This window comes from Chelmon rostratus, chromosome 6 (genome assembly GCF_017976325.1).
Source record: "Chelmon rostratus isolate fCheRos1 chromosome 6, fCheRos1.pri, whole genome shotgun sequence".
NCBI classification, from domain to species: Eukaryota; Metazoa; Chordata; class Actinopteri; order Chaetodontiformes; family Chaetodontidae; genus Chelmon; species Chelmon rostratus.
In genome coordinates, this window is record NC_055663.1 from 27,879,473 (window position 1) to 27,901,628 (window position 22,156).

At 44.9% G+C, this 22,156-nt stretch overlaps 4 protein-coding genes across 4 annotated transcripts; 1 reads left to right on the plus strand and 3 right to left on the minus strand.

The window, feature by feature from the left end:
* The first annotated feature begins 99 nt into the window (after positions 1-99).
* hsd17b2 (hydroxysteroid (17-beta) dehydrogenase 2) lies at positions 100-5,380 on the plus strand. Its single transcript, XM_041938521.1, has 5 exons — positions 100-434; positions 2,014-2,226; positions 3,200-3,385; positions 4,236-4,373; positions 4,828-5,380. The coding sequence occupies exons 1-5, from the start codon at positions 170-172 to the stop codon at positions 5,166-5,168; spliced, it is 1,143 nt and encodes a 380-aa protein (XP_041794455.1). The 5' UTR covers positions 100-169; the 3' UTR covers positions 5,169-5,380.
* mphosph6 (M-phase phosphoprotein 6) lies at positions 4,904-8,939 on the minus strand. Its single transcript, XM_041938523.1, has 5 exons — positions 8,767-8,939; positions 8,279-8,391; positions 7,652-7,742; positions 6,927-7,027; positions 4,904-6,733 (listed from the first exon to the last, which is right to left on the minus strand). The coding sequence occupies exons 1-5, from the start codon at positions 8,812-8,814 to the stop codon at positions 6,586-6,588; spliced, it is 501 nt and encodes a 166-aa protein (XP_041794457.1). The 5' UTR covers positions 8,815-8,939; the 3' UTR covers positions 4,904-6,585.
* Positions 8,940-9,141: 202 nt separating this feature from the next.
* snx20 (sorting nexin 20) lies at positions 9,142-13,273 on the minus strand. Its single transcript, XM_041938522.1, has 5 exons — positions 13,142-13,273; positions 12,136-12,155; positions 11,938-12,032; positions 11,572-11,714; positions 9,142-11,030 (listed from the first exon to the last, which is right to left on the minus strand). Exons 3-5 carry the CDS (start codon positions 12,017-12,019, stop codon positions 10,359-10,361), a joined length of 897 nt encoding a protein of 298 aa, XP_041794456.1. The 5' UTR covers positions 12,020-12,032; positions 12,136-12,155; positions 13,142-13,273; the 3' UTR covers positions 9,142-10,358.
* Positions 13,274-16,621: 3,348 nt separating this feature from the next.
* sall1b (spalt-like transcription factor 1b) lies at positions 16,622-21,592 on the minus strand. The gene is made up of 3 exons (XM_041938712.1): positions 21,523-21,592; positions 17,597-20,814; positions 16,622-16,870 (listed from the first exon to the last, which is right to left on the minus strand). The coding sequence occupies exons 1-3, from the start codon at positions 21,590-21,592 to the stop codon at positions 16,622-16,624; spliced, it is 3,537 nt and encodes a 1,178-aa protein (XP_041794646.1).
* Positions 21,593-22,156: the final 564 nt, after the last annotated feature.

The following is a 22,156-nucleotide window of genomic DNA, read 5'->3' on the forward strand; positions in this document are numbered from 1 at the left end:
CAGCCGCAGGAGAAACAGGTTTCAGAGAACACGCCTGTTGGCAAGAGCACAGCATACCTGCCAGCAGGTGAGTTGGAGAGGGCAGGACTGCAGGTGTGGCTTTTCAGGTTACGCTCAACAGTTCTCACACAGGTGAAAGACAAACTGATGCCTGTCAGACTGTCAGAAGATGGAAATTAGTTCCTGTTTCTGTGTCACTGCTGCAGCTGTGTCCGTCTTCACCATGCTGTGGAAGGTGAGAGAGGCCTCTGGTGCTGGATACCAGACCGCTGCCTTCGGGACCCTCATAGGGGCCCTCGGGGCCTCTCTGTATTTCCTTGTTTCTCCGGTTTTCTGTGGGTTGGCCCTCCTCAGCTGCAGCTTCATCCTGATCTGTGTCACTGAGAGGAGACGCAAGCTGCTGCCAGTGAAGAGCAGAGCGGTGCTGGTTACAGGTGAGACCGTCCTCACAAAACACCTACAGCAACGCATTCATCAACACAGAGCGGTTACAGGTGAGACCGTCCTCACAGTACACCTACAGCAACTGATACATCAACACAGAGCGGTGCAGGTTACAGGTGAGACCGTCCTCACAAAACACCTACAGCAACGCATTCATCAACACAGAGCGGTGCAGGTTACAGGTGCGACAAACATACTTAAAAAACGTTTTAAGAGATAATAAATTTGTGTCTAAGTCCAGTGGTGGTAGAAGTACTCAGATCTTTTACTTTAGTAAAAACACTAATACCACAGTGTAGAAATACTTGAGTGAAAGTCCTTTATTTACATTTTTACTTGAGTTAAAGTACAAAAATCTTATTTGCCAACATGTTAAGATTAGCTTATAATGCTAACACAATTAACATTACACTAACAGGTAAAATATGAGCATGTTACTTTTGTAAGTGTAATTTTTACATGCTAAATGTCACACGCTAACCAGCTACATCTAATATATTTACTTTTATCATTTTACATGAGTTCATATCATTCAGACCAAGTGAGAAAATCCAGAAATGGAGATTTCAGGGATTTCTGACAGTGATGTCAACAAGTAAATAAAACTCAATGCTAACAATCAATTCATCTGATTACAAAGGCAAAACATTGTAAAGGAAGATATAGCTCACTTGTTAGTTTAAAAGGTATCATTTCCAAGCTAGCAGTGGGTGTGATGAATGATGGACACTATATTGACTTTATTAGGTGTGTTCATTGGATACGGAATAGTGAATGAGTGAAGATGCTAACCAGCAAGCTAGCATGCTAATGTTAGCATACTGGTGTGTTAAATATCCAACAGTTGCTTGCTAATTGTGCTTCATTGCAGCCATGTTTCCATGCTATCATTTGCACTTAAGCTCCAGGCATAGCCCAAGTATAGCTTAGCCTGACAAGCTAGTCAGAGCCAGAGCCATGGGCAAGAATCTAAGAAAACCAAAAACCGTCTCTGTCTCTGATTCAACAGGTTTTCTGTCAGTATTCAGGTCCTTCAGGACATTTTTGACTCTCATCTCTTCCTCATGAAGCTGCTCCGACAGGAAAAACAGGAAAACTGCTGCTGGCCTTTATCCAACATGTTTGTTTACATGTGACATAACAGCTGATATTTGTCAAACAAATAAAACAGACTGGAACTGTATGACAGCATCCGTGAGCTGGATTTAAAGAGCATCACTCACTTTTTATACTCTGTCAGTGTAATTTAGCATAAAACTTGAAGGGCTCAGTCTCGAGTTAACGTGTCCGGCTGCATCAGGTCTGGAACTGATTTAGAGATAATTGCAGGTAACAGATCAGATCTGGTGCTGAACTTTACAGGTGGCAATTTGAAAGTCTTCTTCAGTTGTTTTAAACAATGTCAGAGTATTTTTTACTGTTTAGAGCTGCACAATATCACAGCACATATTAGAGAAGTAGACACATCCTGTTTATGGAAAACACCTGTCGAACTGAGACTCGTAATGTGACTAGAACATCCTACAGAGGCCTGACGGGGAACTGTGGAACCCTCTCTTCCGTTCCAAGGTTGCGATTCGGGTTTCGGTCACGTCCTGGCGAAGCGGCTCAGTGAGATGGGAGTGATGGTGTTCGCTGGCGTGCTGGATGTGAACGGAGCTGGAGCTCAGCAGCTGAGAGAACCAGGATCTGAAAACCTGCAGGTCCTGCAGCTCGACGTGACCGACAGCACCCAGATAGAGACAGCGCACCGCTACATCTGTGCTCAGGTGGCTGACACAGGTAAGACTGGAGGCCGCGTCAGTGGCTGCTACTCCCGTGTTAAACATACATATATGATAATAATGATAACTTTATTTATACGTCCTAAAACCACTGTTACAAAGTGCTTCACAACCAACGACAGTAAAAGATGGCAGGAGAAAAGTCAAATGAATAAAAATAACAAAACAGGTTAAAGTAAAGAGAAATTAATGGATAAAAGCAACACATAAAATAGAGTAAAATAATTAAGACCTAATTAAGAATAATTCATCTGTCTTGTCCGGCAGTGAATTTTCCTCATGTTTTTCAAAGGGTTTTAGCAATAAAGCAATGATCCACTGGATTAAAACTCCAGGACCAGCCCCACGCACTCACCTGTATCACCTGTATCACCTGTATCAAGCTATCATTGATAACTCGCACAGTGCTGTGTCGCTGCTGGAAACCAAGACCTCCAACAACTGATTTGAGACCATTTTCTCCAGGATTTTGAATGAAAGGGAAGCTCAGAGATGGTCTGTGGACACAGAGCTGACCAAAAGCTTCCTTTGAGATGCAGATAAATCAGAGAATTGGGAACTCAGGCTTTGTTGTGAGGAAAACTCACATTACATCATTTTGTACCTGTTTGTGTTCCATGAAAAAAAAGATTTCAATTTTACTTTCAATTGCTGTAATTAAAATGTTTCGTTGTCAGGGAAAAGAGATCTTCAGCGTAAAACAGCTACACATGAAATTATTGTGAATGAATTAATCATAAGGTTTCAAAGTTTGACACTGACTGTGGCCCCCCCATCAGACAAAATCATGACTGAAAACTGCAACTTCCATGATGCTTTGGGGAAAGTAAACAGGAAGTAAAATGTACAATCATGAGAGGAAGAAGCTGATTTTTTTCCAGCAGCCATCTGTCCTGTTTCAGACACCAGAAAGACCCATAAGTACCTGAATGCACCAACATGGACACTTGTCTCATGTCATGTCCCTGCAGGTTTGTGGGGTTTGGTGAATAACGCAGGAGTTCTTCACTGCCCCATGGATGCAGAGATCCACCCGATCACAGGGTACATACGCTGCTTGGATGTGAACTTCCTGGCCCCTGTGAAGATGTGTCAGGTCTTCCTCCCTCTGCTGAGGAGGTCCAGAGGACGCATCGTCAACGTGTCCAGCATGGCAGGTAGATCTGTCCAAAGAGCTCCAGATCATCATTCTGTTCTGCACAGTTCTGAGGTTCTTGTACTGTACTTGAGCTTTTCCATCATCCGGCTGGACTTACTTTTTAGTTTGCAGATAAAGATTTTACATGCAAAACCCATTATCATCTCATTTCACACATATGATGCATTTTTGTTGTTAAACCATTCAGTCTCAGAAGGATGATTCAGGCGTGGTTGGCCGAACTGAACTAAAAGAAAGATCACGACATCAAACAATCCAACTGGTGTAAGTTATGCGTGAATCAGATATTCAGGTATGTTCACCTCATGGACAGATGGACTCCCTCCACGCAGCTGCGCTGCTAACATGGTTCAGATCTAAACGTGGACGTTATGGAGGGGACGGTGTGAATCTCTAGCCGCTGCGTTCAAGTGCTACTGACAAGTTGGAGAGTTTGAATTTCACATGTGTCGTTAAAGCTTGACGAGCAAGAAGCAACACAGACCTTGCGTTATATAGAGGCTGCGCATGGATGCCCCCGAGTACTCGCATTATACGGATATACGCGCCGCTCCTCTGGGGCTAATTTCTTCAAAACGACTCCAAATGCCACCAAAGTTGTCTGAGTGAGTAAATGGTCGTATTTAATTCTACAAATAAGGTCCAGGTTGTAAAAAACGAAAGTTATCCTCTAACTGAATCAGTGACTCAACATCAAAGAAGAGTTTTTTGACGTCTTCATTAACACGCAGCATCGCTGCGTCTCTGCAGGTTGATTCTCCACCTGAACCAGCGTCTGTTTATTATGGGATGCCCTCAGCAGCTCAGAGTGTGACTGTGTGTTAATGCGCTGACGGTTGCTCCTGCAGGTCAGGTGCCGATCCCCATGTTTGCTGCTTACGGAGCCTCGAAGGCGGCGCTGAGTGTTTTCTCTCAGGTGATGAGGTTGGAGTTATCTGTGTGGGGTGTCAAGGTGGCCCTGATTCAACCTGCAGGCTTCAGAACAAGTAGGTCTCATGTTATTGCTTTAACTTAAACTTGTTTTTGTGTCTTTTTCTGTCTCTTTGACTTGTTGTGTTGTTTGACGGGGCCCCTTGCCCCCCCCAGTTCCTCTCAGTCTCTCTGCATTAACTTGATGAAGCTGAACTGTGTTATTGACTGACGTGCATCCAGTGAGCAGAATATACACTGAACTCAGTGTTCACACACACATTTGGACTTAACTCAGTTCCCACACCTGGTGAAGGTGGAGACGCGAGTGTCTGAGGCCCCACGTCTCTGAGGCCCCACGTCTCTAATCATTCTGGTGGAACAAAGACGTTCAGTCCATCACTCTGAACAGTAAAAACCATTTTGTGGTAAACCTTCACAGTGAGACTGAGCTGTGATGATGATGAACGTGTGATGTCACAGCGATGAGAAACCTTCCTCATGTCAACCTGTAAACCGTCTTCCTCTCAGATATATTTGGGAACAGTGACGACGTCGCTCGCTACAGAGACGAGATCCTCGCAGGCGTCTCCTCTGAGGCCAGAGAGGATTATGGGGAGGCGTACATCTCGTCCCTCCCCGACAGTCTGTCCAAAATGTCCCAGCGGTCTCTGGAGGACTTGTCTCCTGTGGTGGACGACATTTGTCACGCTCTGCTGTCAGTTCATCCCAAACCCGTGTACACCCCCGGGCACATGGGATGGCTGCTCCCGTTCGTCCACCGCTGCTGTCCCGCCGCCGTGTTCGACGCCTTCATCGTGAGCCTCGCCGAACACACCGACCTTGAACCAGCAGGACTCAGCAGGAGCTGAGGCTCATGGGAAAGTCGTGCCGCTACAACATATTTTTTGTTTTATATAGTCCTTTGTATAAAATGTACATACATATAGTCCGCTTTTATTTTGTTTATTTTTTATTCTGTTGCTATTGCTGCTGCCTGCCACACCTGAACGTCCCCGGCTGGGGATAAATAAAGTCTTATCTTATCTTACATCACGGTCATGTGGTGATGGAGGTCAGAGGACTCTTGTTTGTTGGTGCTTTTTTTTTTTCACTTTGGTTTTTATTGAGAATTTTTCTTTTACAAAGGTGGATCAAAATAATACTAAAACACAGAAAAACACACGGGAGACACTTTCAAAGCAATCTGTCCATATTCCATTTTCTTTTCCTCAATCAAGTTTTTTGTTTTGTCGTTGTTTAGTCATAAATATTGTCCATTTCATCCATTTCTCTTTGAACTGAGCTTCCTGTAGCCTGAAGCGGTGTATCGTTTTTTCCATTGTGTAGATTTCCTCTACCAGGTGAGTCCATTGTTCTTGTGTAGGGGCGTCTTCCCTTCCCCATTTCTTCGTGATAGCTCTCTTAGCTGCTATTAGTAGTATTTTTACCAGGTATCTATCCTTTGTTCTTATATTTTCTACACATAGGTTACACAAATACAACACTGTAAAAGACATTGGAATCTTATATCCAAGTATTCTCAGCAATGCATCGTGTAACATTTTCCAGAACCATCTGATTTTATCACATTTCCAGAAAATGTGCGAGTGATCCACATTCATTATTCCACAGTCTCTCCAACAAGGCACATTTTTGTTCAGCTGTTTCCTCTTGACCTTGGGTGAAATAAAAAAAAAACGTATCAGGTTTTTCCAGGAGAACTCCCTCCAGATCCGTGAATTAGTGGCTGTGTGGTGTATTTTCCACGTTTAGCCACTCTTCATCCATGATTTTTATCTTAAATTCTGATTCCCATTTTTCTTTGATGTATTTAGTTGAGTGTTTATTTGATATTAATTTTTTATGTAACTCGGATACAATTCTAACTTTGTTTTCTTTGTATGTATGTTTGTTGGTGCTTTGAGATGTTTGAAGTTCAGTCGTCCAGAGGCTCAGATCAGTCTGGTGTTATTCTGCATCTGGTTTTACTGTCAGACTCAAACGTCTTCACCTCTGAAAAGTCAGGAGATGTCTTTCCCAAAATGCTAAACTGCCGCTTCCAGAGCTATTTAAAGAACCCACAGACGTACGAATACACTGCGCTGTGCATTTAATGAGGGTCTCTGCACAAACTGTAAAAACACTGTTCATGACTCTCTCAGCAGTCTCTCTCTTTAAAAAAAAAACAAAAACATACAGGATGTATAACATCCAATCAGCCTTAAAACACGGCGCACGCTGCTCCACAACAGCCACTGATGCTCAGTTCTGCAAACACAGGTGGGTTCAGTCCTGCGGCTTCAGAAAGACCCTCTTTGTGTTGGTTTCTAGAACGTTGTGGTTGAGGTCTTCTTCTTCTTCTTCTTCTTCTGTTGCTGCTCTCTGACGCTTCTTTGCAAACTTCTTCTTCATGCTTCCGACTAAACTCTCGTACCTGAAGAAGAAGAAACACAGAAACAAAAAGACGAACGTTTGAAAGAGCAGCAGGTCAGCTTGTTACTGACAGGTTTCCTTCTTGTTCCAGCAAACACACTTTTTACCAACAAGTTACAACAAACAAGCTTCAGCTGCTTCTGAGAACATTCAGATGAAACGAGGAGGAAAAATGTTCCCGAGTCCGTTTGTACCTCAGAGCCATTTCTTCATCTGTGACGTCCGTTTGCATCCGGCTGACCTCCTCTTCCTCTTTCTCCTCTTCATCCTTTGGATTCATCAGAGCCATCAGTTTCTGTGACGAGGACAAAATGAAGAAAACCATCCAGAGGTTTAAATGAAATGTGGTCATGATCTGAATGTTTTATTTTGAAACTTCATCTTTGTGACATTTTTACAGTCGGAAACATCTTCATTTATTCAGTGAAGTGAAACACTGAAAACATCATGTGTATTTACGGGTCAATACTTGTTCACTACAAACAAACAGCTTCACCATATTTGTGGCACAAAAACATCTTAAATCAAAAAGCAGCTCTGGAGGCAAATTTTCCGTCATGAAGACATTTAGACTCTAATTTCACAAAACGACTGCATGTCTTTGCATCTGCACGTTCACATTAATTCAAGAGAACGCGTGAAAACCTGCGTATTCGAGAGGTTTTCTGACTCTAAACATGGACACGAGCTGCAGGACAACATGGCCGATGTCCTCGGGTCTAACCGGAGCAGGACGTGTCTTTAAACACACCGCTGCACTGCAGTGACACAGCTTTGTCTTATAGGAGCAACACAAAAAAATGTCTTAGTTCCTCACATTTAAGCATAAAAAATATGTTTAACTAATATTCTGGTGTCCCTGAAAGTAACATTTATGCAGAGGAAGTGTCGGATTCATGAACAATAGATGAAAACAGACCTCGACTTCTGGATTGAAACCCTTGAACGAGATGCGTCCATACTTCAGGTCCTCACAGGGAACAAAACTCTTCTCCTCTACGATCAAGTTCCTGAGACACGAAAAACAACAGAATATTACTCAGACGTCTCAGTTTAAACGTCATAAAAATTACAGACAGCCTCCAAAGTTCTCATAAAGCTCAGTCAAAAACTTTCAACTCAAATAATTAAAAGTTAAATACCGAGTACACTGAAAACTAAGAGTAAACTGCACCTTTAAACTGTTCAGTCTTATGACAAACTGGTGGTTACACAACATTATTCTCTGAATTTAAAACATTTTTCATTACTAAACAAAAATACCTTGTCTGCATTAATAAAGTAAAATGTACATTTCAGTCATTTTGCAAATCTAAACATCAGCATACACCCAAACACAGAGAAACACTTTCATTATCATTAGTTTTAAACCCAACATGTATCACTCCTTCCTTCCTGTGGCTCTTTATGTTACCACAAAAACTGACAAATAAAGTTCGATTATGTTTGTAAGTTTGGCTTTTGAAGTCATAAAAATGAAACAGGCAGATTTCTGAACGGAGTTTGCATAGACTGAGTCTGTTTCTATGCAGAAGTCGAGACTTACTCTTTAGCTTTAAGCTCCGGCAGGTCCAGGTACCAGTGTTCATCACTGATGATCCTCTTCTCATCTTCTTCCAGCTGCTTCTTCGTCTCTGCGTCCAGACCTCTCTGCATGAACTGTGGGAAACACACCACATCACATTTCACCAAGCACTACTTTACAAGGGCGGGGGGGACTGGTGGGTAACACTATGGCTATATGAACCGTAATGCAACACGTTTCTCTCAGTGATACATTCAGTCAGCTTATTTCTTAACTTTTGCTAAATTTAGGAGCCAGTTGGTAGTTATATTACATGCCGAATTAATATCTGGGTCAAACTTTACATAAAATCTATAATGTCGACGTTTGCCAGGTCTTAGTGTTTTCATAAAAACAGTAAACCGATAATAGTCTGATTTTTCGAATGAGATTTGGAGTACTCTGACAGCTAAAGCTAGCTAACACACGGCTAGTATCTCTTCTTTATTAGCAAAAACCGCTTCGCTTACCTTCATGCGTAGCAAGTTTTTGGAGAGTTTCACAGAATCGTTCGCCATTACTAAACTTTCTGAAGATGATCAACAAAAGGAAGAAATGACAGACTGAATTACTCTTTCGCTAAAACCACGAGCTAAAACCACGCAGCTACACGTAGCTGCTGCTATTCAGACAGAAGCAGCCGAATGTCGAGCTGCTGGTGGCAGTCCGGCTAATCTACCGCTGATGTCGTTGATGTTCAAGAAGACAAAAACAATGTGGAAACAAGAGGGTGACACAAAATTTAAATCTATATGAAAAATTCTGTTTTTATTTCTTATTAATCAAATAGTCAAGAAACCAATTAATGTATTTCCATAATGTATATTACTGAAATTATGCATTTATAATAAAATATATATGCCCTATTTATTAAATTTATACTCTTATTAAATGTTTGGAATTTTTGGGAACAATCTTAATTTCTTAAAAAAGTGATAAGACAAGTAAACTATGTAAGACACACACACACACACACACGCAGGTATATATTCACTGCTTCAGCTTAGACTTTTCCTGAATTTCGTTGACATGTTTATAATGATGTTTGATGTTTATGTACTTCACACACAGAGTGAAGCATGTTGGGTAATTTTGGAGTCCAGTTGCGTTTGTTGAAACAGTTTGTCTGTTGACCAACTTGTGTTGAAAAAGCAGCAACAGGACGACACATTAGTTCCTCTGCAGAGATGATGGTGCAGAGTCACTTTATTGGTCGCAGACAGTAAACATATTGATTTGTAGTATTATAGATTAGGACAGTACGAGTGTCTCTGTCCTCACAGCTCACTATCCTGCTGTGGTTTCATGTGAAACGAGACAGATTCACAAACTCCTTCATGCAGAATCAGAGGGAAGAGCAGGAAGTTACGGACCAATGGAAAAACACTTCATTCAGTCCAGTTCAGAGTCGTAGTCACAGACCAGTTTGAGCTCATCAGAAAGAGGAAGCTGTGTTTCCTTTAGTTCTGTAAACAGTCCAGGCCTGTGTGAGCACTGTTTGACAGGTTAATACTGTAGAAATAATTATGCATTTAATCAATTAGTTGATCAACAACAGCAAAAAAAAAAGTAATGAATCAGCACCTGTTTTGATGAACAGGTAATTTTTGCTCTTCAGGTGTTGCTTCAGCTGCTTTTCTCTGTCTGATGTGACGTCTTTGGGTCACAGCAAACCTTTGAGGACGTCGCTGTGTGGGGACACTCATTGACACCCCGCCGGTGGCTCTGCCTGTTCTGTGTACTGACACAGGAAGACCACCTTCCTGGATCCATGGGTGGAGTCCTGGAAAGGGTTCATGAGGGCAGGATGGAGAAACCTGGAGGGGCTGAATGTGCCAGAAAACTTGAAGTCTTTAAAGTTCAGTTTTTATTAATCTTCCTCTGCGTCTTCACATTGAGGTCATGGCTAGTGAGGCATTATATTGGGGGGGGGGGCTCATCACACGAGTTCAGTCATGAGGTGAGAACACAGGTGTTCCTCATCAGGTGTCTGCTGAGTGTTTATTGGCTGAGACGGTTCAGCTCTGCAGTGTTTTGTTGGTTCGGATCACCTGGATCGTCCTCATGTGAACTCCTGGACCACTAGCTCCTTGAGGGAGCGTGGGGACACCTCCCCCCTCTCAGCGTCTCTCAGGACAGTCAGCTCCTCCTGTAACTGGGCCACAGGACGTCCCAGCTCATAGCCCAAATCCACCAGCAGGTCCAGCAGCGCGGCCCGGTGCTGCTTCAAGCCGTAGCGTCTCACCGGGGGCAGGGCCCTCTGAGCGGCGGCAAACGCCCGCTCCGGTTCCTCCAGGTCCCGGTAACACACCGCCACGGCGGAGAGGGTCGGTACGATCAGGGTGGGCCTCTGCCACGGCAACAGCTTCTCCTGCATCTCTAAGACGGCCTGCAGCTGCTCCGCGGCCGGCCGAAACTGACCGGCCCGCAGCAGGCTGTGCGCCCGCCGCTGCTCCTGCTCCGTGAAGAAGGCCGAGAAGTGCGGCGAGCGGCGGACGCAGCGGACCGAGTACAGCTGAGCCAGGTAGTCCTGCAGAGACACACGCCGCTCCGAGATCACCTCAGGGCTGAAGTTCCCCGTCAGGAGTTTCCGGGGCAGGAGCACCTCCTCCAGCTCCTCGCTGAACTCCTCCAGCAGTTTGTGGTGGAAGCGGGAGAAGTCGCTGTAGCGGCGCTCCACGGACACGCGGCGGGAGTCGAAGCTTCCTGAACGCATCACGACGACCTCATAAACCTGCACACAGTCAGACCACTGAGACTCAGTCCTCCATGTCAAAGCAGGATTTTATTTCATTTTAACTAAGGATTCTTTTCATTCGATCCGATTATTTTCTCCATTAATCGATCGTTTGGTTTGGAAACATTGTGAAAATAGTGAGAAATGCTCCACATTATTACAAACACATTCAAATCATTCAGAGGAAAAGCAGCAAATCAAACATCTGAAGCTGAAACATCAAATGATTTTACAGCAACAATCACTCAAACCATCATAATAGACGATCAGTAATTTTCTGTTAAACCACTAATTGATTAATGGACTGATTGATTCAGCTGTTCTTGTATAAAAGTTTGATTTATAACAAAACACATTTTATAAACTCTTCACATGTTTGTGTGTGAAAATCTGAATTTATAAAGTAACTTAATCTGTCAGATAAAAGTAACGCTTGAGTAAGACTCAAGCAAAGTACAAGTACCTCAAAATTGTACTTAAGTTCAGTACTTGAGTAAACGCAGCGGCAGCACTGCTCAGGTGTGTTTCAGCATCTCACCACGTATTTGGACAGAGTGTGTTCAACGATCCGAGAGGAGCAGATTTCAAACAGCAGCCTGACGGGTCGCTCTCGCCGCTTCACTGCCCTCCAGTTCTGCTGCAGCTGCTTAGTGGTTAGACTGGAGCAACTGGGGGCTTCATCTACACACACACACACGCACACACACACACACACACACACACACACACACACACACACACAGAGTCATGTGTGAACTAACAGTGATCTGAAGCAGTTAAAGGAACTGTTCAACATTTAGTGAAATCCTCGTCTCTCATTGATCCGTCACAAAGTCAATGAGCTTGAATAAAATCACATAAAACTACATGTCAAAGGATCGCATGACAGACTGTGAGTCCGGACCTGGATCCAGAGTCATCATGTTCGTCTCCATCGGCTCCTCAGCATCCCTCTCGGGTTCTGGTTCCGGTTCTGGTTCTGCCATCACAGCCGAACAGCTGGTCCACATCAAACAGCTTGTTTAACATCAGGTCTTCACTTTGTTTCAGATTTAGTTCTCAGATTCATGATTTTATTACAGTCACAGTAATAAAAACTTACCTCGACTCCAGCAGTTCAACCTGAAAGAGAAGTATAGATACTCAGAGTCTGTGATAAAAATACCCATGAACAGTGGAGGAAGTAATCAGAGCCTTTATTTCAGTAGAAGTACCAAGGTCTAATAATACTCTATTACATGTAAAAGACCTGCATTTGAAATGACATTTATATAAAAGTACAGTGTTATCAGCCAAATGTACTTCAAAAGTAGAAGTATTCAGAGTTCAGAAAGGCTCCTTTCACAATATGAGATGCTGCTTTAATGACAGCAGTCAGAGTATTTTAATGCTGGAGGTCACCAGGAGTCAGTTTGAGATACTCTGTGTATTGCTTTGTATTGTATGTATGTAAAAGGAAGCAGTAACGTGTCAAATACATGAAGTGGAGGAAAAAATACAACGTTTCCCTGTGTGTGTGTGTGTGTGTATGTGTCTGTCTGTGTGTGTATGTGTGTGTCTGTGTGTGTGTGTGCGTGTGTGTGTGTGTGTGTGCTCAAAGAGGAGGAAGTTTCTCATACCAGCAAAGATAGAAAGAATGAACAGGAAGTGAAAGTGGAGGGGTGGTAGAGTGTGTGTGTGTGTGTGTACATGGGTGTTTGTACGTGTGCCTCTGTGTGTGTGTGTGTGTGTGTGCCTCTGTGTGTGTGTGTGTGTGCGTGTGTGCCTCTGTGTGTGTGTGTGTGTGCGTGCGTGCGTGTGCCTCTGTGTGTGTGTGTGTGTGTGTGTGCGTGTGCCTCTGTGTGTGTGTGTGTGTGTGTGTGAGTGCGGGTGTGCCTCTGTGTGTGTGTGTGTGTGTGTGTGTGTGTGTGTACCGAATCACACGTAGAGTGTGAGCAGATCAAATCGGCTCCACACTGATCACAGCTGCAGTTTAGCGTTTGTTTTATGGCTCTAGACGTAGCAGGCGGGTGGTGTTTGCCACAGCAGAGTTCAAACTCTCACCATGATGAACATGACAGTGAATGTTTATGTTTATGTTTATATATGTGACACCACAGGTAACTTACCTGACGGTGTCTGGAGGGAAGACCAGCCTGAGCCCGTGTTGCTCTGCAGGATCCAGGAGGGTCTGAGGATCCAGAGGAGTTCAGAGAGACGTGGTCTTCTTGCCTGACGGTCTGCAGCGTTACTGCTCCTCCCACATCACATCAGGAACTGATGACGGATGTGTCGCCTCCAGTTCCTCCCTGCTGCTCTGGGTGGAGACAGAGTCAAAGGTTCCTGGTGGCTCGCGGCTAAGAGTTCAGAGCTTACGGCATGACTGTGAAACATCACTACATGTGAAGTAGTATTAAGGTATTATTACTTCATTATGTCCTCATCTGACTCTTCAAAAATAATAGTGATGATTTAAGATGAAGTTCAGGGATTCATCCTCCCAGTGGGCATCAGTCTGTGCCTCCTCTTCCTCACTGCTGAATATGAAAGATTATCTATTACCTGAAAATGCCCTGAAGTATTCAGATCCTTTACCTCAATAAAAGCACTAATAGCACACTGTAAAAATACTTTGTTACAAGTAAAAGTCCTGCAGATGTTTCATCTCAGTGAGACTCAGTGAGAGCCTGATGTAAATATGAGGTAAAGGAATAGAAGCTTCATAGATTTGCATTAGATGGACTAAAATCATGGAAACAGGCCGGTAAGAACTGCTGATGATGCATTGATTTATCAGTTTTAATCCATTTCTGGAGAACAGGTCTCTGTTTGTTCTGCACAGTCAGCGGATCAGCCGACAGACGAGCCGGAACAGAACTGACCGGACTCTTCACTGCGTCTGTGAGCCTTTAAAACATCATTAATCCTCTGTGACTCCATCAGCTGAGGATGTGATCAAAAGCTCCAGAACAGCTACTAAATAAACCCTGTGGTGGTGATGATGACGATGTTTTAGTTATCATAAATAATCATTGAGGAACATGTGAGGCTGAAACTCTTCATCTGTCAGGTACAAACTGATTTAATGAGACTTTTTAATTTCCACTTTTCTTAAAACATTTGAGCTGATAGATCATTTCTCCAAATCATGAAATACTCATTTCATTTCATGAAACGATGAATTTACAAACAGAACATCAAGAAACGCAGACAGAAAGAAATTTAAATGTAATTAAACTGTGAAAACTGGCTCACGCTGCCATTCAGCTGGTCTGAGGACAGTTTGTCGAACAGTTCGTCTCAGCTCAGACTCCAGAGAAGTCTCATTATTATTATGATCAATATTCTCCATCCTCAGAACGTGACGTTTCTGCTCTATAAAGACCTGCTTCCTGTTTCCTCTTCCTCCTCCGTCTTCAACTACATGTGAGGAAAAGATGGAGGAGAAAGAGAGGTGGATGTAATTCAGCGATTTGGGAGTGAAATGAGCACCTGTGGCAGGTGAACACTGCAGGTCACCTGCCACAAAGAAGAAAGCAGTCAGAGATCAAAGCTTCAGGAGGTTCCTCACGTCAGGTTCTATCAGACATGTTATCAGAGAAGAGACCTGATCCTGTCCTGGCGAGTCCGCCTGCAGATCCAGGTCTGAAGCTCCCACAGGGAACCAGCAGCCTCTGCTCTCTAATCACAGCTGATCTGTGCAGCCGCCAACAAAGACCCCGGGCTCGGCGGGCCGGGGGGCAGCGGGGCTGTCGCAGGTTTGGCAGGTCTTCTTGTTATTGAATATTTCCATTGTCAGGGTGACAAAAGTGCCGCGATCACGGCCGAAATGCTGACGAAGCAAATGCCCGTTCACAAACAACATGCTGAGTCGGGCAGGATGATGTGAAATATGCATCATGAGAAAAGCACCTTTGTTTCCTCGTTTTTTGTTTTTTAAGTAAGCTGCTGGAGGCACACACACACACACACACACACACACACACACACACCACAGTGTGCTGTAATATCATGATGAGATCAATGAGCAGCAGAACTAAAGTTAAAAAGGTTTGTTTTGAACATAAAGCCACACATTTGACTCTAAATGGGTTCTGATTGGTTTTCTGATTGTCCATCTCTCAATATTGTCAGACTTCCTGTCTGTAGCTCATTGCTTCCTACTGAACAGTGGCGTGCATGGGCGGGGGGGGGGGGGGGGGGGGGGGGGGGGGGGGGGGGGGGGGGGGGGGCTGCCAAAACACGCTCTAAAGTGCCCTCTTTGGAGCCAAAATGCGTGCTAAAGTGCCCCCTGGGAGCCAAAACGCGCGCTAAAGTGCCCTCTTGGATGCCAAAACGCGTGCTAAAGTGCCCCCTGGGAGCCAAAACGCGCGCTAAAGTGCCCTCTTGGACGCCAAAACGCGTGCTAAAGTGCCCTCTTGGACGCCAAAACGCGTGCTAAAGTGCCCCCTGGGAGCCAAAATGTGTGTTAAAGTGCCCTCTTCAGGGGCGAGGACACGCTATATGTGCCCTTTTTTTCCTTTCCGCCCCTGCCCTTCAAAAAGTCTGTGCACGCCACTGCTACTGAAGATGAAAACTCCTCACAGATATTTGGTTTCATGTTTAAAGTTTCAGGAACTTCCTGTTTGAGTTTCCTAAGCTGTGATTAAAAACACACCAATGAGCCACGCTGTTGCACACATGTTCCTTCATCACAGTGAACACACACACTGTAGTTTACTTTCTGCATTGCAGCTGAAGTATTGTTCAGTTCCATGTCTGCCCTTCACCCTGAAGATGACTAAACTGAGTCTAACTGTGTGTGTGTGTGTGTGTGTGTGTGTGTGTGTGTGTGTGTCTGTGTGTCTGTGCGCAGCAGTGATTCATGTCTGTCTGTCAGAGATATCCATCAGTCAGAGGCTTTGTGCAGGTTTTGTTTCAGGCTTTGGTTCTCTGTGTGGAAGCTGAACACTCATCACTGTGACGTTGGAGGATCGAGGCCTCGGCTGTCAGATATGAACCCGGAGCTACAGACGCTCGACTGTCCTGCTGTTCTTACAGACAGTGAACTAACCACAGACTCTGACTGTCCTGACAGGTCCCATATGGTCTAGCCATCAGGGTTCCTGGTTTTCGCCGAGGCGGCCTGGGTTCAGCTCCCGGTACGGGACGTCAGGTGTCAGATAAGCACAGTTTAAAGTACTTTCATGTAATACTGTGAATGAAACACGGTGGTCTGTTTTAGTTGTGAACAAATCAACAGTTATGATTAAATCAGGGAAGTAAAAGATTTGAATCAACCCAAAGACGTGAAGCAGAATCTGTTGTTTTAGTTCTGTACGACTTAAAAACAAAAACATCTTTTAGACGGATGATCACACTAATCAGCATATTTCAAACCTATTGCACGTGATAATATTAAACATCTTACCGACATATGTTACATGTATGTCAGCTGTAAATTCACACAGCAAAACTGCAGAATGAAGAAAACATTGTGCACTTTATATTTGATATATCAACATGGCTTCCGTTAGTCTGTCATCGAATCAGTGATTCAGCAGTGAGTCTGTTCCTCCCATCGACAACAGGAGGGCCTGTATGGTGCTTTGACAGGTGTCCTCTTCGGTCTACATGTCCTGAGGGGAAGGACGTACCTCCACCCTGATCACACCGACGTCATTCACCTGCAGAGCTGCTGGACTTCGGTTCCACCGGTAAACAGGCTCCCTGCTGCTGGAAACCATCGCCGGACTATTCTGTGATGGCTCAGGAAGTTTAACAGGACGAGTCCCGACCTCCGCCGGTGGCCTGTCCACAGACAGTCTGCGGCCTCTCCTACCGGGGGCGCTGTTCCACATGTGCGTTCCCATATGAACCTGCAGGAGTGCAGTCATTGGTTACCAGTTTGGACATACGAGTGTAACCGACTTCACCTGAAGCTAATGGAAACAGAGACTGTGCAGATGTGACCTCAAATCTAGTCTCACGTGATTGGATGAAATGGAAGGAGACATCTGATTGGCGAAAGATAATAACCTTCTAAATTTTTAATTCAGATATTTGTGGATTTCTACTGTATTTGTTTAGAACAAGGACTATTTGTGTGTGCCTTAAAAATACATCTGTGAAGACGTCCTGGTTTTCACCCAGGTGGTCTGGGTTCAAGTCCTCGTCTAGGAACTGATGTTCAGCCATGTCAAGAATGGACGGCCTGCTGAGGAAGTCAAATTTCTAACTGACTTAGACTGATCCATGCTGGCTCAACACTGACTCCCATACGGGGAGCTAAACCCACAACACCATAAAGTAAAAGTATTTTGTATCAGCAATATGCCAGTTTTTTTTTTCATTGCATGCAATATCAATGCAATAAATATATCATATTTGTGCAGCTGCAAATCATCTTGACAGCTTTGATGTTTAATGGGAACAGAGACCCAACATGGAAGAAGCTTACCTGAACTTGGATTTAGTAACACCTCCTTTGCAGTGCTAAGGAGGGGTGGGGAGCTAACAGTGGAAGCTAAAGCAGAACCTGTGTTCAGTTATGGACCATTAAGTTTCTGTAGTGGAAAAGGCAGAAAAATTTGTGTGAAACCAACCTTTAGATTCCCTTTGGTAGTAAAGGCTCGTCCACAGACGGCGCAGGCAAATGGCCTTTCCCCGGTGTGAGTCCTCTCATGGATCTGCAGAGCGCTGGAGGAGGAGAAGCTCTTCCCACAAGTCTTGCAATGGTGCTGTTTGGGCATCCGGCGAGGTGGTGGCGCAGCAGGTAGAGGAGACTCAGAAACAGACGAGCTCTGCGAATGACTAAAAGAGGAGTTCAGGAAAGCAGTCGACTCTGTCTTCACAGCTTGTGAGCCAACACGTAACATGGAGCTTTGGTTGTGCGCTTGGTCGGGACTGAAGGGTTCAAAGAGACGTGGGGGAAAGTCCCTCATTCGATGTGTGAGCATGTGTTGCTTGAGGTTGCCCTTAGTGGAAAAGCCTCTGTTGCATGTTGTGCAGACAAATGGTCTCTCCTTGGTATGGCTTCTGTAGTGGATGTCCAAGGCACTTTGACAGGCAAAATTCTTCCCACATAGATTGCAGTAAGTGTTCTTCAGAAACCCCTTTTCTCTGAGACCGTGAATCAAACTTGGAGAATCCTCAGCAGACGTTTGGAGAGTGGTTGAGTCTAACCAGGTCTGGAGTTGTTCGTGAACAGCCGAAGAGGCTCGGCCATTAGGGCACAGAGATGGTTCAGAGGCTGAACTGTCGGACGTGGGGAATGTACGAGTCCGCTGTCCACTTTCAGCAGCCTGGTTGTTTGTTTGACTACATTCCTCATTTGATCCCTCTGGCCTCTCTGTTTTGATCCATTTGAGCCACAGTTCCCCACGTGGCTCATGGTAACTTGTCTTCTTGTTAGCATCAATTAGATTTTTACCAAACGAAGGTGTTGACAAATAGATGGACAAGGACTTTAATCGAGGAAATCGGCTGTCACAACAGTCCCCATTATTGTCATCTGAAAAGTTCTTTCTGTGATTCAGTTCAGTTGTGGCTCTGAGTCCTTCATTACAATCGACTGAATACTTCTGAGTTGTAAAGTCTGCGCTGGGTGAGTGACCTTCCAGGTGCATGTGCACATGTTGCTGGAACACTACCGCGTTTGTGAACTTCCTTTGGCAGATGGGGCACGAGTGCTGGACCCTCAGTGGGACTGTGGCTCGATGAACAGCTTGGTGTGTCTTCAGGTTTCCTTTGGTCGTGAAAGCTCGGCCACACAGTTTACACTGGTACGGACGCTCCCCCGTGTGAGTCCGAAAGTGCATCCTCAGGGCGCTCTGGCAGCTGAGGGTTCGGTGGCAGATCACGCACTCGTTTGGATCCGACACTCTTTTGTCAGGGATGACTGATGGCAGCTGGTGTTTGGGGTTGTTGGAGTGTTTTAGTGACAGGAATCCTGATAACAAGGAAGAGCTGGGAATGGTGAATGGATTTGGTATGACGCTGACAGATCCCTCTGGCTTTGTAGTCATCATTTTAGAGACAATGTTAAAAGAGGGTTCTACATCTTCACTTTTGATATTCATTGTTCTTTGTTTCCTGGTCTCCACTGACTCAAGGGTCTTTTTAGGGTTTGCTTTTGACCTGAAGTCCTTTATTGCTGCTGAATTAAAGTAAAGATCACCTTGAGAGAGGGGAATGGGAACTGAGATAAGGTTTTCCTCTTTCTTGATGCAAGAGGACAGGTTGGTTGAGCCTGGCTGTTCCAGGGAACCAGAAGTCATTGCAGTTGTGGATGGTGAACTATCAAGCCATCCTGCAGCTGCTTTCTCTGGTGATAAGGACATAAGAAAAGGAATCCCGGCACTGCTCTGGATATTGTCCAGGTGCTCTGGAACAAAATAAGGGTTCATTTGAATGTGTGGGTACTTCTCCTTGTGCCTCTGACAATGGACCTTTAGGTTCCCACGGGTGGAGAACCTGTTTCCACAGATGTTGCATTTGAATGGCCGTTCTCCGGCGTGTGAGTGCAGATGAATTTGCAAGGCACTGTCGCTCCCAAAAGCTTTAGCGCAGAATCTGCATCTGTGTTTGAAAAGAGACTCCTTTGAAGACAGCGTGGGTGCAGTAAGCTTCAGATTACTGCATTTCCTCTGTCGGGCCAAAGCTGCCAGGGCATCTAGATCCTCCACAATCTCACTGATGTTTAGTATAGAATTTGACGCTGCGTGCTCATTGCCAGATGAGCGTTGAGGTAAGTGGGACTCGTAAGTCTTACTGGCGAAGCAATTATTGGTGAACATCAAAGAGGACGTCTTGGTTTGAGATAAGAAATTAAGTTGGGGGTCGGAGGAGCCCCTGCCTGTGTGTTGTTTTATGGAAACATGCTCGTTGACTGCTGTTGCCTTTGGCTTACTAAATGTTTGTGAGGACTCTGAGCTTGATAGCACATCTTTGCTGTCAGGATGACCTTTATTTAGCTGCTCAGTGGCTGTAAAAGGCTTGAAGTCAGTTATGCTAGCAGACTGAGTTGATAAGCATTTGGCTATCCCAGCTGCTGCAGCTAGCTGCTGAGAAAGATGAACACTGAGAGTCTTGAGCTGACTGGTGGGTTCTGAAGATGGCAGGTCTTTGGCGTAGATCACCAGGGTCTCCGGTATCTCGGCTTGGCGAGACGCAAACAACAGAACCTGGTGACGGATTTGATCAATTAGCTGCAGCTGTTGGATTTGTTGTATTTGCAGGGCCAGAAGCTGCTGCAGCAGAGATGAGATGGTAGTCTTACTGCGGCAGCTGTCTGAGTGCATCAGCTGTGAAAGCTGAGCCACGCCCACTTTAGTGCTCGCAAGATTCTCAACAGTGATGTCGCTCTTCATCCGTGAGTATCCTTCTCTGTCAGCTGAGCGGCCAGGTCGAGGTGAGGATTCTGGGAAAGCTGAGGTACAAAGGGCAGTGTCGGCCTTGCAGTCAGTTCCACTGATGCTCTGGTGGCTGCTGGTGCTCCCTGGGCTTTCTACACGTCCATGGCTGCTAAAACAAGCCATGAATTCTGCACTTTTGTAGGATCTGTCTTCTGATGTGTTGATGTTTTCCATTTCAAAGTTATTAAGCGCTTCACCCAGCTCCCCTGCTGGGCCGGCTGGTAATGAGGCAGGGAAAGTTTTGCTGCCGGACAGCAGATCTTCATCCTCATTCACAATCAGAACTGGAGGATTTGGAGAGCAGTCTCTTTGATGTTGTTCCAGGTCTGATAGTTCACTAAACTCAGCACAGCATCGGCTGCAGACCAGAGAACAGTGAGCCACTACAGGACTGAGAGACACATCTCCTAAAACAGATTAAAAAAAGGGGAAATTATTATTGTCATGATGCCACTGCAGTTTTCTAGAACATTTAATAACATGCATAAACGTCTCTGTGTCATGAAACTACTCTGGATGAATGAAACAGTCTGATCAAACAATCTGATCTGTTAAATTTAAAGAGTACAAGCTCACGAACACTCTCAGAGTAAATGCACTGACCAGTAGAAACTAAGAAAATCTTAATTTAAGGTTGGTCTGAAAGCCGCGAAACATCATAGCCAATTTCTCACCTGAGTGCACTCTGCAAATGGCCAAAACGTTTTAATTAAAAATTAATCTTAACATATATAGAATTAATCTATAAAAACCCAATAATTCAAATTCAAGTATGTCACAGGTTTAATTAAAGCATTAAGTGAGCAGATTTAGTCCTCTTAATAAAATAAGCTACAATAAACAGTAATAATAAATGAAGGCAAATACAGCAGGAATACCACAAATGTTCTGTAGCAGCATTAAATTGGTTCTGCACAGTAGTATATTATAGTACTACTACTTCATAAACTATAGATGATTACTACGATCACACTGCAGGTCCTATATGAAAATATAGTGACCTCATTAGCTCAAAAAGTAATCGTTACATCCAACTTCTGTTGAGAAACATAATATTAACAATAATATAAAACACAGAAATGAACAAAATAATCTTCTGCATGAAAATAACTCACCTGTAAATCTGTTCGGAGAGAAATCATCAGTCTGAATGTGCTGCGGTTTGAGCTGCTTCCTCCGTGACATGTTTCCTACTCTGACACGAGCTAATGAAAAGATACGGGGGGAGAGGAGGGGGGGCCTGAAGAGAGAGAGGGGAGGGGGAGAGAGGGGTAGGGGGAGAGGGAGAGAGAGGGAGAGAGAGAGGAGGGGGGACTGAAGAGAGAGGGGGGAGGGGGAGAGAGGGGTAGGGGGAGAGAAAGGGAGAGAGAGAGGAGGGGGGACTGAAGAGAGAGGGGGAGAAGGAGAGGGAGAGAGGGGGGAGAGAGGGAGAGGAGAGAGAGAGGGAGAGAGGAGAGAGAGAGGAGAGAGAAAGAGGGGGGAGAGAGGGAGAGGGGAGGGGGTAGAGGGAGAGAGAGAGAGGAGAGAGAGAGGAGAGAGAAAGAGGGGGGAGAGAGGGAGAGGGGAGGGGGGAGAGGGAGAGAGAGAGAAAGAGAGAGGAAGGGGGGACTGAAGAGAGAAGGGGGGGAGGGAGAGGGAGAGAGGGGTGGAGAGAGGGAGAGAGAGGGGAGGGGGAGAGAGGGGTAGGGGGAGAGGGAGATAGAGGGAGAGAGAGAGGAGGGGGCACTGAAGAGAGAGGGGGAGAGAGGG

Excerpts from the sequence above, each read along its gene's own strand:
- hsd17b2 (XM_041938521.1), top strand. The coding sequence starts at position 170 with ATGGAAATTAGTTCCTGTTTCTGTGTCACTGCTGCAGCTGTGTCCGTC. Across the intron at positions 435-2,013 it reads CAGAGCGGTGCTGGTTACAG|GTTGCGATTCGGGTTTCGGT; the intron begins GTGAGACCGTCC and ends TTCCGTTCCAAG. Across the intron at positions 4,374-4,827 it reads ACCTGCAGGCTTCAGAACAA|ATATATTTGGGAACAGTGAC; the intron begins GTAGGTCTCATG and ends TCTTCCTCTCAG.
- mphosph6 (XM_041938523.1), bottom strand. The coding sequence starts at position 8,814 with ATGGCGAACGATTCTGTGAAACTCTCCAAAAACTTGCTACGCATGAAG. Across the intron at positions 7,743-8,278 it reads CCGGAGCTTAAAGCTAAAGA|GAACTTGATCGTAGAGGAGA; the intron begins GTAAGTCTCGAC and ends TTCGTGTCTCAG. Across the intron at positions 6,734-6,926 it reads GATGAAGAAATGGCTCTGAG|GTACGAGAGTTTAGTCGGAA; the intron begins GTACAAACGGAC and ends CTTCTTCTTCAG.
- sall1b (XM_041938712.1), bottom strand. The coding sequence starts at position 21,592 with ATGTCACGGAGGAAGCAGCTCAAACCGCAGCACATTCAGACTGATGAT. Across the intron at positions 20,815-21,522 it reads CTCTCCGAACAGATTTACAG|GAGATGTGTCTCTCAGTCCT; the intron begins GTGAGTTATTTT and ends AATCTGTTTTAG. Across the intron at positions 16,871-17,596 it reads CTACCAAAGGGAATCTAAAG|GTTCATATGGGAACGCACAT; the intron begins GTTGGTTTCACA and ends GCACTCCTGCAG.
- snx20 (XM_041938522.1), bottom strand. The coding sequence starts at position 12,019 with ATGGCAGAACCAGAACCGGAACCAGAACCCGAGAGGGATGCTGAGGAG. Across the intron at positions 11,715-11,937 it reads CATGATGACTCTGGATCCAG|ATGAAGCCCCCAGTTGCTCC; the intron begins GTCCGGACTCAC and ends GTGTGTGTGTAG. Across the intron at positions 11,031-11,571 it reads ACACTCTGTCCAAATACGTG|GTTTATGAGGTCGTCGTGAT; the intron begins GTGAGATGCTGA and ends GACTGTGTGCAG.